This window comes from Chenopodium quinoa, unplaced genomic scaffold (genome assembly GCF_001683475.1).
Source record: "Chenopodium quinoa cultivar QQ74 unplaced genomic scaffold, ASM168347v1, whole genome shotgun sequence".
Taxonomy (NCBI): Eukaryota; Viridiplantae; Streptophyta; class Magnoliopsida; order Caryophyllales; family Amaranthaceae; genus Chenopodium; species Chenopodium quinoa.
The window spans coordinates 14,950-29,411 of NW_018744176.1; the positions used below are offsets into that span (position 1 = coordinate 14,950).

Genomic DNA, 14,462 nt, shown 5'->3' on the forward strand with positions numbered 1-14,462 from the left:
TCTGATTGGTTGGAAGGATAAAGCCTGACGCGTGTCGCATCCCCATTGGCTGGGTCTGACGCGCGTCAGGCCAGCTGCCCCCTATTTTTTTTCCCCTTTTTGCCCCTCAAAACGGCGTCGTTTCGCCCTTCTTTAAGGCAAAACGACGTCGTTTTGCAAGCCAGAAGGGAAAAAAAAAAGCGAACACGCGTGTACGAGTGGGGCCCACTTGTTACTGTTCACGAGTATTTCCCCTCAACTCTTGTGCGTTTTCCATAGCTCTCAACGGTGAGGGTTTTTTCCCTCACTAACGTAATGCTTGGGTATTTTTTTTACACCCTTATTTTTACTCGTGAGGGCTTTTCTCCTCACTGCTGTGAGTGCTCTTATCTCCATTACTCTGTATTCTTCTTTCACCTCTGTTTTTTCCCGCCATCATTAAGAAACCGCAATTACTAAGAATGTTCTAGATACTTCCATTATCGCCCTCACTTTCTATAAATTCCCATTCTCATGTTTCCCTTATCATAAAAAACAAGTTCATAAATCTCCTTACAAATCGAAACAATCAATCCCACATAAAATCAAACACTTATACAAAACCAAAATCAAATAAAAATGTCGCTGATTCCAAGCTTTTTCGGAAACCGACGAAGCAATGTCTTCGACCCATTCTCTCTTGATTTATTTGACCCTTTCCATGATTTTCCCTTGAACAATAACACCTCTCGATCACTCACCTCCACCGGTGGCGACACCGATACCGCTGCATTTGTGAACACCCGAATTGACTGGAAAGAGACTCCGGAGGCCCATGTATTCAAGGCGTATTTATCCGGCTTGAAGAAGGAGGAGGTCAAGGTTCAGGTGGAAGATGGGAAGGTGGTCCAGATCAGCGGAGAGAGAAACAGGGAACAAGAGGAGAAGAATGACAAGTGGCACCGTGTCAAGATGGAGGAGATCAAGGCCAACATGGAGAATGGTGTTCTTACTGTTACTGTTCCTAAAGTTGAGGAGAAGAAGCCTCAAGTTAAGTCAATTCGCATCTCTGCTGCTTAAATGGGTTCAATCATGATTATTATAATATAAATCATATAAAATTAGTGTTTAATTATGTAATCTTCTTCCATAGTTTCATTTGTATGTTATTCCGTAATTATAATAAATGTGTTTAACTATCGTAGTCATTTGCATATTTGTACTATTTGTATTTGTGTAAGGGACACCAAGTAAATTAAGTAATCAATTTTAAAGAAAATTTATTGTTAAATCTTTTTGTATAGTTGTGTCAATTGTGTGTGCATAACCCAATGTGCCAAGCTTAATTGCTTAAAAGGCTTAGAATGTACATTGGTTTTTGGGCCGACCCATATTATTGTACTTTGGTTACCAAATCGATCCATGAGGCTGAAGGCATATCCATTACAGTTGCGGTTTTGATATGTCATACGACTATAGGAGTACGAGTATTGACAAGTAAACTCCTTATTATACTTTCTCTATTTTTTTAATTACAATGTTAGGATTGTTCAAAACAAAAAAAAAAAATTACAATGTTAGGAGTTTTATGCTTATTTTATAACATCAATATCATTAATTATATTTTAATAAAAGCAAAACCTTGCAAAGTACAAACATGGTTATTCAATGTTAAAGCCAAATAATGTTAATTACTTAAATACCCCTACTTGCTCACTTTAAAATACATACACAACCCTTTGCCCTTGGTTAGAAACTTATATTTTTTCTCATAAAAAAAAGGTGTGTTTTGCAATGGAGATAAAATAAATTCCTTGCATGAAGGAAGGTGACGGTGAATTCAGCTATGCTCGCAACTCTATAGTCCAAGTATCATCTTTTTTTCATCTTTTTTTATTTTTTTTTTAATGCAAAGTAATGTAAAATAATTTCAAAGTTGTGGTCTTGTGTGAAATTTCAAGTAGTTTCATTGGTCCAAGGTTGCTCTTTCAAGTCTATGGTGTTGAAAAGAACTTAACCTTTTTTTATTTTATTTTATTTTGAAAAGAACTTAACCTTGGGAAATAAAAACAAGCAAATTGTTTTGGATGCGCACAAATTATTTTTTAATTGTGTTATCTAATTCAATAAATATATGGATGAAAAAAAGATTTCAAAATAAATCTTACGTGTATATCTTTATTAATGTTCAATGCACAATATCACATTAGATGTAATTCTTGTAGTATATAGAAAAAATATGAATCAGGAATATCATGTTGACAGGTACACTATTTTGTAAATTATTTTAGAGGGCTGAGTAGTAATTATCGTCTATACATATATAGTTCCTAAAATAGTGCTCTCAACTTTTTATTTATTTATTTATTTATTTTTTTGACAAGAAACTTTTTATTCTTAGATTAACTTCAGTGTTTTGTCATGGGTGCTCCTGGCTCGTTCTTCAATCGGATCTTCCCTCGAGATGGCTTGCATTTGGTTCACTCCAATTATGCCGTCCATTGGATCTCTCAGGTTCGTTTCCATAACACGTTCGTTATTTTAAATTCTCATCACTACCCAAACGTCTTAAACTATGAGTCTATTCTTCAAAATTTGCCATATAGATAATATAGGTTATTATGCTTAGAGATCTATCAATCACCACTGTTTGTTTTTTTTTTGAGGAAATATCAATCACCACTGTTTTGTCAAACATTACAATGAAGTATTAGAAATTTGTAAATGCATTAAAAGTTATGCTGTATTAGCCAGCATTAACTAAAGAATAAAACAAGGCAAATTGAGTTAATTAAACGTTAAATGTAAGTATGGTTAGTCAACCAACTATTAAGTGACTTTGGAGGATTAACTAACATTGCACAAGAAATTGTGAATTCAACTTCAAAACATATTAGAGCATAAACTTGTATATTCAATTTCAACATTATATAAAATTGAGTCTTCTTAGCTATAGTTTTGTTTGGTTTGGTACTTTGATAAAGAACATGTTAAAAGGACAGCAAAATTTATGTACAGAGTATTCTTTTTTTCTTTTCAATATGCTACTAAGAGTGAGGACATTCCAAAGAGCAAATTTGAACTAAAAAATATAACTAGATGAACCTAAATGGTCACTTTGTAATAGTGGTAAATGATTCAACCTGTTTACACTATATTAAAATGATGATTTGTATTTATAAATTTGGTTGGGCCAAGTCATCTTTGGTGCATTGTGTTGATTCATGTGAAGGTACCATCAAGTATTTACGATGAAGTAGGGAGCTCGATGAACAAAGGCAATATCACCGTGTCTGAGGCTAGTCCCCCGAGTGTAGTGAAAGCTTTTCGTGCTCAATTTCAACAAGATCTTAGGTTGTTTCTCAAGTGTCGTTCCAATGAAGTTGTAACCAATGGGCACATGATACTAGCAGTTCTTGGAACCTCATCTATGGAACCTCGTCTACATTGGTCGACCAAAGTCCTCTCTCAAGCCATAACTAATCTAGTTTCCAAGGTAACATAACTCTATGTCAAAGTAATAACTGCAATTTGCACTGACAATATTTTATACTTTTGTCAAAATTAATGATCTCAATGCCTCCTATGTGTGATATATGTGCACATTTGTGTATTGCAATTATTATTCTTTTATCCACAAATGTAACCAAAAATCACTATCGTACGTTAAACTAGAAATTGACATTACATACTCGTGTTAATCTATTGCATTGTGTTTATACTAGGGACTAATCACGAAAGAGAAAGCACACTCGTTTGCAATGCCATTACATTTTCCCTCAAAAGAAGAAGTCCAGAAAATTGTTATTGAAGAAGGATCATTTACAATTGAAAAAATAGAGACAATTGTTGAGGACGCTGCAAGCGAAGTTAAGGATGTAGAAGTTAGGGCTGAAGCCATATCCAAAGCTATAAGGGCTGGCAATGAAGTCTTGGTTTCACATCACTTTGGAGATCAAGTATGGTTTGATTTGTACCCTGAGCTTAAACAAGCTATTTTGCTGCACTTGAAAAATGAACCAGTTGAAATGTTCAACATCATTTTCATGCTTAAAAAAATTGTTTGATTACAAATTGATTAGATTCTCAATATTTTTTTCTAATAATACTCCATTTTTGAGGTATCAATACTATCTATTTTGTAACATAGACCTACAAATTTCGAGATAACCTAATACCCCTTTGATTGGTGTGTCCAGTATTGGATAGTAAACTCAAGATGTAAAAGGTTTAACAAGGTAACAATTTTAAAATCAAACCAATTTTATTTCTTCATTATATTGATAGCTCCTTACAAACAACCGATGTACACATTTATTTGAAAAGACTGTAAGAAAACACACAATTAAAAGAAGATTATATAACTAAACACTCATCATCGCATCACAATAATCTTGATTAAGCCCCCATTTAAGCAGCAGAGATGTCAATAGACTTAACTTGAGGTTTCTTAACCTCCATTTTGGGAACAGTGACAGTAAGAACACCATTCTCCATGTTAGCCTTGATCTCCTCCATCTTCGCATCCTCCGGCAGCCTGAACCTCCTTAAGAACTTTCCAGAACTCCGCTCGACACGGTGCCACTTGTCATTCTTCTCCTCTTGCTCCTTGTTTCTCTCTCCACTGATCTGGAGCACTTTCCCGTCTTCCACCTCAACCTTCACCTCTTCCTTCTTAACACCAGGAAGATCGGCTTTGAACACGTGCGCCTCGGGTGTCTCCTTCCAGTCAATTCGAGCGTTGGCGAAAGCAGCGGTTTCGCGGTCGGTGGTGAGAGACTGGAAGGGTTCCCAGACATTGAGGGAAAAGGGATCGGCGATGCTGCTGCGTCGGTTTCCGAAGAAGCTTGGAATTAGCGACATTGTAATATCAATTGATTTGTGTAATTACTAGAAAATAATTTGAATATTTGATTTAGAGTATTGAGAATTTATGAGAATTCTTGAATGCTGCAAATTTCTGTGTTTTGTTGATGATAGAGAAGAGAAAGTGATATTTATAGATGATGGTATGAAGTGTCTGGAAATTACTTTGAATTAATCGGATCATTCTAACAGCTTCTAGTATGGAGGAAAAGTGGAAAACAGAGGTAAGGTTAAGAAGAACAGAGAAATTTGTAGGATATTCTTGTACTTTCCAGACTTTCAGTTATTTGCCGCGCTTAATCTTTGGGCCTTATTTATTTAATAGTGTGTCGGCCCATTGATGAGCAAGATGTGAAAATAATGTGAAATAACCCCAGTTCTCATGTAACGGGAACTTTTTGTAAAACGGTCTATCTAACATGATTAGTCAAGTGATAACCTTTGGTCAATTAATATTACTCCATAATGCTTAATATAAAGTTAGGGAGGTTTTATTCATGCAATTTTTATTAATCTGAACTAAAATGAACTTACCTAAACGTAAATATATTGATGTGAATTTACTAGAAATTATCTTAGTTATCAACTGATTAAACTTGAAACTCTTGTTCTTCTGACACTTATCAAAACTTGTTAGCTTTTATCCGCACTTACTTTTGTTATATATAATGATGTAAAACAGTTAAAGATAGTTTTATTCATGAATTTCTAAGCAATATGGAGTATAAAATTACTCATATTGAAACTTATTTAAATAAGATCAGATAAGGAGAATATATTTATAACACTTAACCAGACACACCATTAGCTGATAGTGTGACGTATTAACACATACAACGAGTGACATTGCTAATAATGCATCAATAAGCCAACAAGGTTGAACATAAGAACTATAGTCACTTAGTTTGTACCTCTCTCAATTATCAAGAATAGTAAGTATATCAGTGTAATAGACTAATAAGTTATTAGTCACTTAGTTTGTACCTCTCTCAATTATCAATAAGGTTTGCAAAGTTATTAGTCTATTACTAATAACTTTGCAATCCTTTCTTTCATCAATTCAATATCTAAACAAAACAAAGCTAAATTATTCAAAATCTAACAACATTTTAAACCATAATTTTCCACCAAAAAAACAAGAAGAAAAAAATGTCTGACAATAATCTAACAGTGTGTTTCGGATGAAAACAATCGAATCTCGGAAGATCCTTTTATCTTGAGGGAACTTGGTCTCGGTCCGAACGACGCAGGAGCCGAGGGTTTCCTGCACAACAAATACACGTAAACTAGCCTCGGGGGGGACGCCGAGGAAGGCCCCTCCGATGCTTAAGTCAGTATATTAGAGAGAGAAAGCTGTGCAAGAGTTTAGTTGCTTGAGGCTTTTTTGTCTTACCAAGAATTGACCAAATTGTTGGCTTTTATACCTTGGCTAATGAAGGAGGCGGATTGGGCCCGGAAGTCAGTTGGGCTGGGCCAAGCTGATTGGGCCGTTGACTGACCTTGACATGGCTTTGAGGATGTTGATTTTTGACTTTAGCACATTTGGAGAGTTGAACCTTAACCTTGGGCTTTTAATTGGATCATTCAGTGACCAGGCCCAATTGGACTAAATTGGACCCAAACAACTTGCCCCCCAGACCCGATTTGGAAGGATGACGGGTCGGGTTTGATTTAATCAGAAAAGGAGGGAAGTGAATGATTTGTTAATCCAAAAATGTGAATTTGAACCGTAATTAACCCATGATTAATGAGATAACAACAGTTAATGTGGATAATTGCGGAAGTTGGACGGGTAGTGGGCGATTTAACTGCAAGGTCGTGTGTTTAACGGTTACTTAGTGGGGTGCTTGAGAGAAATTGAAACGCAGACTCCTTGAATTCCCATTTCTGGAGATATAAATAGAGGCGCGTCTTCTCTCCCCACTCACTCATCAACACAAACCCAGAATTCTCAAGAACGCTCAAGAGCCCGCATCAAAACTTCGCAAATTCCCCGAGCATTAAGCTTAGAAGCTGAGACTTGTCACTACCAATTCGTAAATCGGCGGCTTTTGCTTCAGATCAAGGTAAATTCCTTTGATTTTATTTCATCTTTCTTCGACTTTGCACTCTTTCCCCTTTTTCGACTTTTTCCTTCGAAATTCGTCAATGGTGAGGGGAGTTAGAGGTGGAGCCCGTGCTCCAAGAAGAGCAAGGCTAATCCCCGATCCCAGGGTCAGGATTGGGACCTGGAATGGACGAAGGACAGAGTCTGACCCTGCTGAAGGGGTTAGGGCGACTCCCATTTCTTCGGCTCCTCCTCAGAGGGCTGAGGGGGTGAGAGCTTCAGGACGGGATGATGAAGTTCCCGCTGTCCTTTGGGATATCCTCCCAGGGTTTTCAGAGTGGGAGGATGCCGAAGTAGCTTCGGCCATGATAAAGAACCGTCCCTACTCATGGTGGGTAGAGAACGCCGATCAATATCGATTTGCTGAGCAAATTGAGTTGCACTACGGCATTTTTGAAGCTGATGGATATTGGTGCCGAATGCCCTCAGCATCCGATAGAATCCATCGTCCACCCCCGGGGTATGTGGGGGTGTACACGAGACAGCTTCAGTATGGGCTGAGGTTCCCTTTGGACGTATTCGTTCGAGACTTGCTGATCCATTACAACATTTCCCTGTGCCAGCTGACCCCCACCAGCATCCGAAGGGTAATGACGTACTTATGGGTCTGCAAATTCTTCAGATACGTGCCGAACCTGCACTGCTTCAGAAAGCTCCATCGGCTAGTGCCAAATATTCAGAGTGGGCACGGAAGCCATGGTTCTGGGTGGTATCGGATTGAGTCTCGGCCCCCGTTCCTAACCATGTGGCCGAACGACTCTTCAGACAAGGACTGGAGAGGTCAATGGATTTGGGTTAGGGCGCCCACGGAGCCGAGCCATCCTTATGTTTTCAGCGCTCCCCGGTATCTTGCCGAGCCGGATCCTGATATGGGAAGTTTAGGTCCTCCCGAAGATAGCGGGCCAGACCCGAACCTTAATCAGCAGAACATCTTCGGCAAGCTGCCGAACCGGGGAGGCAGCGGCCGAATGCAGCATATCCCGGAGACTTGGCTCCCCGATACGCACTATGTTTTCCAAGAGAATATGCTGGCAGCTGTCGGCCTCAGCCGAAAGTTTAGGGATGGTAATCTTCTTCGGCTGGGGCCGAGGCCTTTTAATTATCTCTTTTCTTCTTTCATTTTGCTTTCTTGTGATGTGCCGAACTAACTGAATTGACTTCTCCCCTTTTCTTTTTCAGAACGGGACGAGACCAACGTCGGCATTGATTACGCTCGCCTTGGCGTCAACCGAGAACGAGTCGTAACTGATCGGGCTCCCCCTATCACTGAACCAAGGCGCCGAGAAGTTCACCTAGACTCTTCCCACTTCCAAATTGAGGCTGTTGCTCTGTATCAGAGGCAGAAGCCTTGGTGGGAGAAGAGGGATCCCTTGTTTCAGCTGCTGGAAGAAGAAGCTGAAGCTGCCCGCACAGCCGAAGAGGTTGCACGGGTACTTGAGGCTTGTGAAGGAGGAGAAGGGTCCTCCAGAGCTGCTGAAGCCGAAGCTGCAGCTAGAGCAGCTGAAGAAGACGAGGCTTTGCTGAAGACCTCGGTGAGTTTTTTAGACAACTTTTTTCTTTTTTCTTTTTTTTTTTTTTTACTCACACTCTTCTTCCCCCCTGTCTGTTACAGTCTGAAGAGAGTAACAGACACAGAGAAGGCAAAGCTCCTGTTCGTCCCGAAGATCAAATACAAGAGTCTTCAGATTCAGATATGGACGAGCAGCCCCTTCTGAAAAGGCGCCGAAGGATGGCCATCATCGGCCCTCATGATTTTCAGCAGAGGCCGATGACCATCGGCGTCGCAATAAGGGAACCTGAGGAAGGCAATGGATCGCCGAGGGTTCCCCAGCCAACACCCCAATCTCCTCAAAAGACCCCTCCACCACCTCCTGAGATGGAGGTGGATCAGAGAACTCCCGGACCTAAGGGAGGGGTCCAAGAAGAAATCAAGGAGAGTGCTGCTGAGCACGGAAATAAAGATGCCGTGATGTCAAGTGCTGAAGGCTTCACGGCAGATATCGCAAGAGAGGTTGAGGCTTTCGTCCTCACCCCTGAAGAAGAGGAGGTCATAGTACTTGACTCCTCTGAGAAGGACGATGCTGAGACAACCAAAGCTAATCAAGCTCCATCGTCGTCCTTCCCTTCTTTCCAGACTCTGCATTCTGGAGAAATGGGTTTCTCGGCCCCCCGAATTCCAATCCCAGATCACATCTGGGACCTCATATGGGGTCAAAACCGAGAAGGAGCTGCAGCCTACTTCGGCAATTTTGCTGGCATGTCCGAAGTAGACAGGGCAAGGATCTGGTCGCTGAAGGCCACTGCTGGGATGGGCGAATCCAGTAGATCAGTTCCTGACCCAGCCAGGTCTAACCAACTGCTGATGATGCAGGTAATTTTCCTTGCCTTGATTTCTTTCTGAACTCAACCTTTCAGCTATTATTTTTTACTTTTTTAACTTGTGCCCCTGTTTTCAGTTCGTGCACAATCAGACTCTCACTGTAGAGCTGATAGATTCCCTACAAGATAGGGTGGACGCTGCTGTGCACGAAAGGAAGGTGGCTGAAGAGGAAGTTAAGCTTGCTAAGCTGAAGCAAGCAGCAGCTGAAGAGAAGCAGCAGGAGGTTGAGGAGTACGGTAAAAAAGCTGCCGAAGCTCTGAAAACCTTCTGCGATGCTATGGAGATGGAGGTTTTTCCCCCACTGATGGAAGGGGAAAAATTCCTCCAGGAGCATATGGGAGTGGACGTCTCCAAGTTCAAGGCTGCTATTGAGAGCCGAATTCAAGGAACTGCTGCACAAGCTGAAGTGCAGCAGCGTCTAGAGGCTCTTGAAGCCAGCCGAATGGCTGCTGAAGAGTTGCTCTTGGCCAAAGACGTCCAACTCTCAGAGGCTGCTGCTGCTGCTGAAGCTCAAAGAGCTAAATTCCAAGAGGCTGAGGATCAACTGCTGATCCAGAAAGTTGAAGTGGCCCAAGCTCAGACAAAGGCTTTCCAAATTCAGCAAGAGCTGAATGAGCTGAAGGGTTCCTCCTCCAAAGTCGCTGATGAGCTGAAGAAATCCAAGGAAGACTTGGAGGAGACCCAGAAGAAGCTGGCTGATGCTGAGGCTTCACTCAAGGTCCGTGTCTATACCCAAGAGGAATATGAGATGGGTTTCAGAAACGGATTTCGAGTCTGCCGAAGAGTCTGCCTTCATGCTGAGCCGAAGCTGGACTGGTCTAAATGTGCTGAGTGGGTCCAGAATCCCGAAGACCCTCACATGAAGTATGCAACTCCAGCTGAAGCTGAAATTCTTAAGGCTGAGGAAGCCGAAGAGGAAGCTGAAAGACTGGAGTTGGAAGCTGAGCAGAGGGAAAGGGAGGCTCGGCAAAATGCAAAGCCCGCCTCTTCTGCTGCTGGGGCTGAGGCCACCATGGGACTCAACGCTGATCAGTCTGATCCCCCGGCTGAAGCATAGGAACTCGGGCAGTCGTCTTCAGAATCTTGCGGTTCATCATGTGCTTAACTTTAGACTCGCCGCTTTCTGAGTTTTTTTGCCTTGTTTTTTGCTTCAGCTTGCCTTGTCGTACAGCAGTTTTATTTTTTGCTTATGTACGTATTTCGGCAGCTGTTACTTTCCGCTTGTGGGCGGCTGCCGACTATTTTTGTAATTCAACATTTTTATTTCAAAGAAGTTCACTTTCTCAGCTTTCTTGTGTATTATTTTTTCTTCGCTTTACCAGTCTTCGCACTTTACTGCTTTCTTTGAATGATCTTTCAAATATTTGCTAAGTGCAGAACTTCGGCTAGCGAGAATCATTTCTGCTGAGACTTCTTTTTGCCGTTTGTACTCGGATGTTTTCAACTTGTGAAAAAACTGACATAAGTATCAAACTTCGGCTGAGCTGAAGGGTATTAGATCAGTTGTGCCATTTCTCTATTTCCCTCTGCCCCCCCAGAAATCTGAAGATGAGGTCTTCTGAATTCTGGAATGGCTGATAATTTTTCTCGGCTAAGCCGAGGATCTTTGAACACTTTGCTTTATTTTCTACATCTGTTTTTAAAGTACTGATTTCCCAACCTGAGAGTTTTCACTCTAGAGATGGTACTCTTGTGACACTTTCTTCAATTCATCCAAGGGAACAACTATCCGAAACACCATGCCGGGGCAGCAGTTTATCTGAAGTACGAGGCATCATCATGCAATACTTCAGAGTTGCAACTACCACCCGGAACTGATTCATCCGAAGTACAAGGCATCACTATGCAATACTTCGGGGCTTTATCAGTTCCTATTTTTTAGGCTATGTTTCGGATAAGTCTATGGCCTTTTTGCCCAAAGGAACAGCTTCTCCGAAGTACAAGGCATCACTATGCAATACTTCGGGCTTGTATCCTTTTTTGGCAGGTTTTACGGCTTGCCGAGGTACAAGGCATCATTATGCAATACCCCGGACAGCGCCGAATGAAACCTTGAATTTTTGAAAAACCGTAGAAAGCATAAAGACTTAAAGAATACACGCAATCTGAATGAATACTGGCTCGATGGCCTTTTTGTAAACAAAATCAGTGTACTTACATAGATTGTACTATCCGAAGGATTTACACATAGTATTTTTTGAGCACATCGGCTTTCCAATGGTTTTTTCAGCTCGGTGCCATCCATTTGTTTGAGTCTGAAGGTACCGGGCTGAAGCTCTTGATAAATTTCATAAGGTCCCTCCCAAGATGCTGAGAGTTTGCCATGAATGCGACTTTTTTGAACAGCTGCAGCATTCCTCAGAACTAAATCCCCAACTCTGAGAGGTCGTTGATAGACTCTTCGGTTGTAGGACTTGCTCATTCTGAGCTTGTGTGCAGCCATCCTTTCTCGGGCTAGATCTCTAATCTCGTCAAGGAAGTCGAGGGACTCTTTCATGAGCTGCTCATTTTCCTCGGCTGAGAAGAGATTCACTCGTAGGCTTTCTGAGCCACTTCCACTGGAAGCACTGCTTCGGATCCATACACCAGCTGAAAAGGTGAATGCCCCGTTGCCTCCTTCTCGGTTGTCCGGAGTGACCAGAGGGTTCCCGGAAGTTCCTCTACCCACTTGGACTTTTGATCCTCTACTCTTTTTCTGAGAGCGTTAAGGATCTGTTTATTCGCGGCTTCGGCTTGGCCATTACTCTGAGGGTGGCAAACCGCGGAGTAAGCCAATTTTATCCCGAATTGATCAGTGTATCGGCGCAAGGGCAGGTTGTCAAACTGTCTGCCGTGGTCGAACACAAAAACTTTTGGGATGCCGAACCGAGTTATTATGTTCTGCCAGATGAACTGTCTGACAGTTTGCTCAGATATGCTTGAAGCAGCTTCCGCTTCAATCCATTTGCTGAAATAGTCGATTCCGACTATCAGCCACTTTCTTTTGTATGGGGCCTCGGGAAAGGGTCCCAGAATATCCAACCCCCATTGTGCAAATGGAAGTGGATTAAGAATTGGCTGGAGATCTAGGCATGGCCGATGGATTACCGGTGCAAATTTTTGGCATTTCTCGCATTTTCTGACCATGTTCTTTGCATCCGAGATCATTGTAGGCCAAAAATACCCTGCCTGAGAGCTTTGTGGGCTAAGGTTCTCCCTCCTATGTGGTTTCCGCAGATGCCGAGGTGAATCTCTCGGAGAATATAGTCGGCATCCGTTGGACCACGCATTTCAATAATGGAGCGGAGAAGGATTTTCTGAGGAGTTGGCCGCCGAAGACGAGGAATCGTGAACTGATCCGCTTTATCTTGGAGGCCGAATTCCTATCCTCGGGGAGCTCGTCCCTGAGTTTATAAGCCAGGATGTCATCCATCCAGCTCGGCTCGAGTGCAGCGCAGCAGATTGATATTGCTTCGGCTACACTCTTTTCTCGGCGCACCTCCACATAGACAGAACGGCTTAACTCAGTCAGAGTTGAGCTTGCAAGTTTGGAGAGTGCGTCCGCTTGAGCATTTTGACCCCTTGGGATCAGCTCTACTTCGAAAGATCTCAGCTTCGCAATTGTCGATTTGATCCTTGTGAGGTAAGCTGCCATTGAAGGCTCTTTAGCCTCATACTCCCCCCGGATCTGATTGGCGACCAGCTGAGAATCTGTCTTGAGGTAGACATGCTCGGCTTCCAACGATATGCACAGGTCTAAGCCAGCAATGGCTGCTTCATATTCGGCCTCGTTGTTAGAGGCTTTGAATGAAAATTTTAGTGCATACTCGAAGGTTTTGCCTTCGGGAGAGGTGATGACGACCCCTGCCCCGAACCGTTCACGGTGGAGGACCCATCCGTGAAGACGGTCCAGATTTTCCTCCTTGCATCCAGAGTCTCCTGATAGGAGCACTCGGCCAAGAAGTCTGCCAAGGCTTGCGCCTTGATGGCTGTTCTCGGCTGATAACCGATACTGAACTCGGTGAGCTCGAAAGCCCACTTTGCTAGTCTACCGGATTTTTCAACCTTGCCGAGGACTTTCTCTAACGGCTGATCAGTTAGAACCGCTATTTGATGAGAATCGAAGTAGGGTCGCAACTTCCGAGCAGCCACCACCACTGCATAAGCCACTTTTTCTAAAAATGGGTAGCGCGTCTCGGCATCCGTTAGGGTGTGGCTGACGAAATAGATCGGCTGTTGAACTTTTTCTTCTTCCCTTAGCAGCACCGCGCTTACCGTGGCTGGACTGACCGCCACGTATAAGTATAGGATGTCTCCTACGACTGGCCTTGCCAGTGTTGGGAGTTGAGCCAGGTGTTCACGGAGCTGCTGAAAGGCTGACTTTTGTTCGTCTCCCCATTCAATGCCTTTTGAATTTTGGAGCTTCAGCGCCTTGAAGAAAGGGAGCCCTTTGTCTGAGGCTCGTGAGATGAACCTGGACAAGGCAGCCATTCTCCCGGCTAGACGCTGAATATCCCTTTTTGTCTTCGGCTCGGGGAGGTCTAAAGCAGCTTGTACTTTGGCGGGGTTTGCATCAATCCCCCTCTTGCTGACCATGAAGCCGAGGAACTTGCCTGACTTCACGCCGAAGACACATTTCTTCGGATTCAGCTTCATTTTGTATTTTCTGAGGGTGGCGAAGGTTTCGGCTAGGTCCGTGACATGATCTTTTTCTTTTATGCTTTTGACGATTGAGTCGTCAACATAAACCTCCATGTTTCGGCCTTTTTGCTCGGCGAAAACCTGATCAACCAACCTCTGATATGTTGCCCCCGCATTTTTCAATCCGAAGGGCATCATTCTGTAATTGTACAACCCGGAACTTGTTATGAACGCTGTTTTAGCTCGGTCCTCGGGGTGCATGAAGATCTGATGGTATCCCGAGAATGCGTCCATGAAACTGAGCAGAGCATGCCCGCTTGTCGAGTCGACCAGTTGGTCGATCCTCGGCAGCGGATAGGAGTCCCTTGGGACATGCCCTATTCAGGTCCGTGAAGTCAACGCACATCCTCCAGTTACCATTTGCCTTCTGAACCATTACAACATTGGCCAGCCACTCCGGATACTGACAGGGTTCAATGAACCCAGCATCTAGGAGCTTATCGACCTCAGCTGCGATGTTCTGGTTCTTTT

At 42.8% G+C, this 14,462-nt stretch overlaps 3 protein-coding genes across 3 annotated transcripts; 2 read left to right on the plus strand and 1 right to left on the minus strand.

The window, feature by feature from the left end:
* Positions 1-180: 180 nt before the first annotated feature.
* LOC110693990 (18.0 kDa class I heat shock protein-like) lies at positions 181-1,276 on the plus strand. The gene has a single exon (XM_021871155.1). The coding sequence runs from the start codon at positions 598-600 to the stop codon at positions 1,036-1,038; it is 441 nt and encodes a 146-aa protein (XP_021726847.1). The 5' UTR covers positions 181-597; the 3' UTR covers positions 1,039-1,276.
* Positions 1,277-3,147: 1,871 nt separating this feature from the next.
* On the plus strand, positions 3,148-4,145 carry LOC110693984 (caffeine synthase 1-like). The gene is made up of 2 exons (XM_021871151.1): positions 3,148-3,454; positions 3,684-4,145. Exons 1-2 carry the CDS (start codon positions 3,227-3,229, stop codon positions 4,023-4,025), a joined length of 570 nt encoding a protein of 189 aa, XP_021726843.1. The 5' UTR covers positions 3,148-3,226; the 3' UTR covers positions 4,026-4,145.
* A 52-nt stretch (positions 4,146-4,197) lies between these two features.
* Positions 4,198-5,163, minus strand: LOC110693986 (17.8 kDa class I heat shock protein-like). The gene has a single exon (XM_021871152.1). It carries the CDS (start codon positions 4,819-4,821, stop codon positions 4,369-4,371), a length of 453 nt encoding a protein of 150 aa, XP_021726844.1. The 5' UTR covers positions 4,822-5,163; the 3' UTR covers positions 4,198-4,368.
* Between the last annotated feature and the right edge of the window lie 9,299 nt (positions 5,164-14,462).

Excerpts from the sequence above, each read along its gene's own strand:
- LOC110693990 (XM_021871155.1), top strand. The coding sequence starts at position 598 with ATGTCGCTGATTCCAAGCTTTTTCGGAAACCGACGAAGCAATGTCTTC.
- LOC110693984 (XM_021871151.1), top strand. The coding sequence starts at position 3,227 with ATGAACAAAGGCAATATCACCGTGTCTGAGGCTAGTCCCCCGAGTGTA. Across the intron at positions 3,455-3,683 it reads TAACTAATCTAGTTTCCAAG|GGACTAATCACGAAAGAGAA; the intron begins GTAACATAACTC and ends TGTTTATACTAG.
- LOC110693986 (XM_021871152.1), bottom strand. The coding sequence starts at position 4,821 with ATGTCGCTAATTCCAAGCTTCTTCGGAAACCGACGCAGCAGCATCGCC.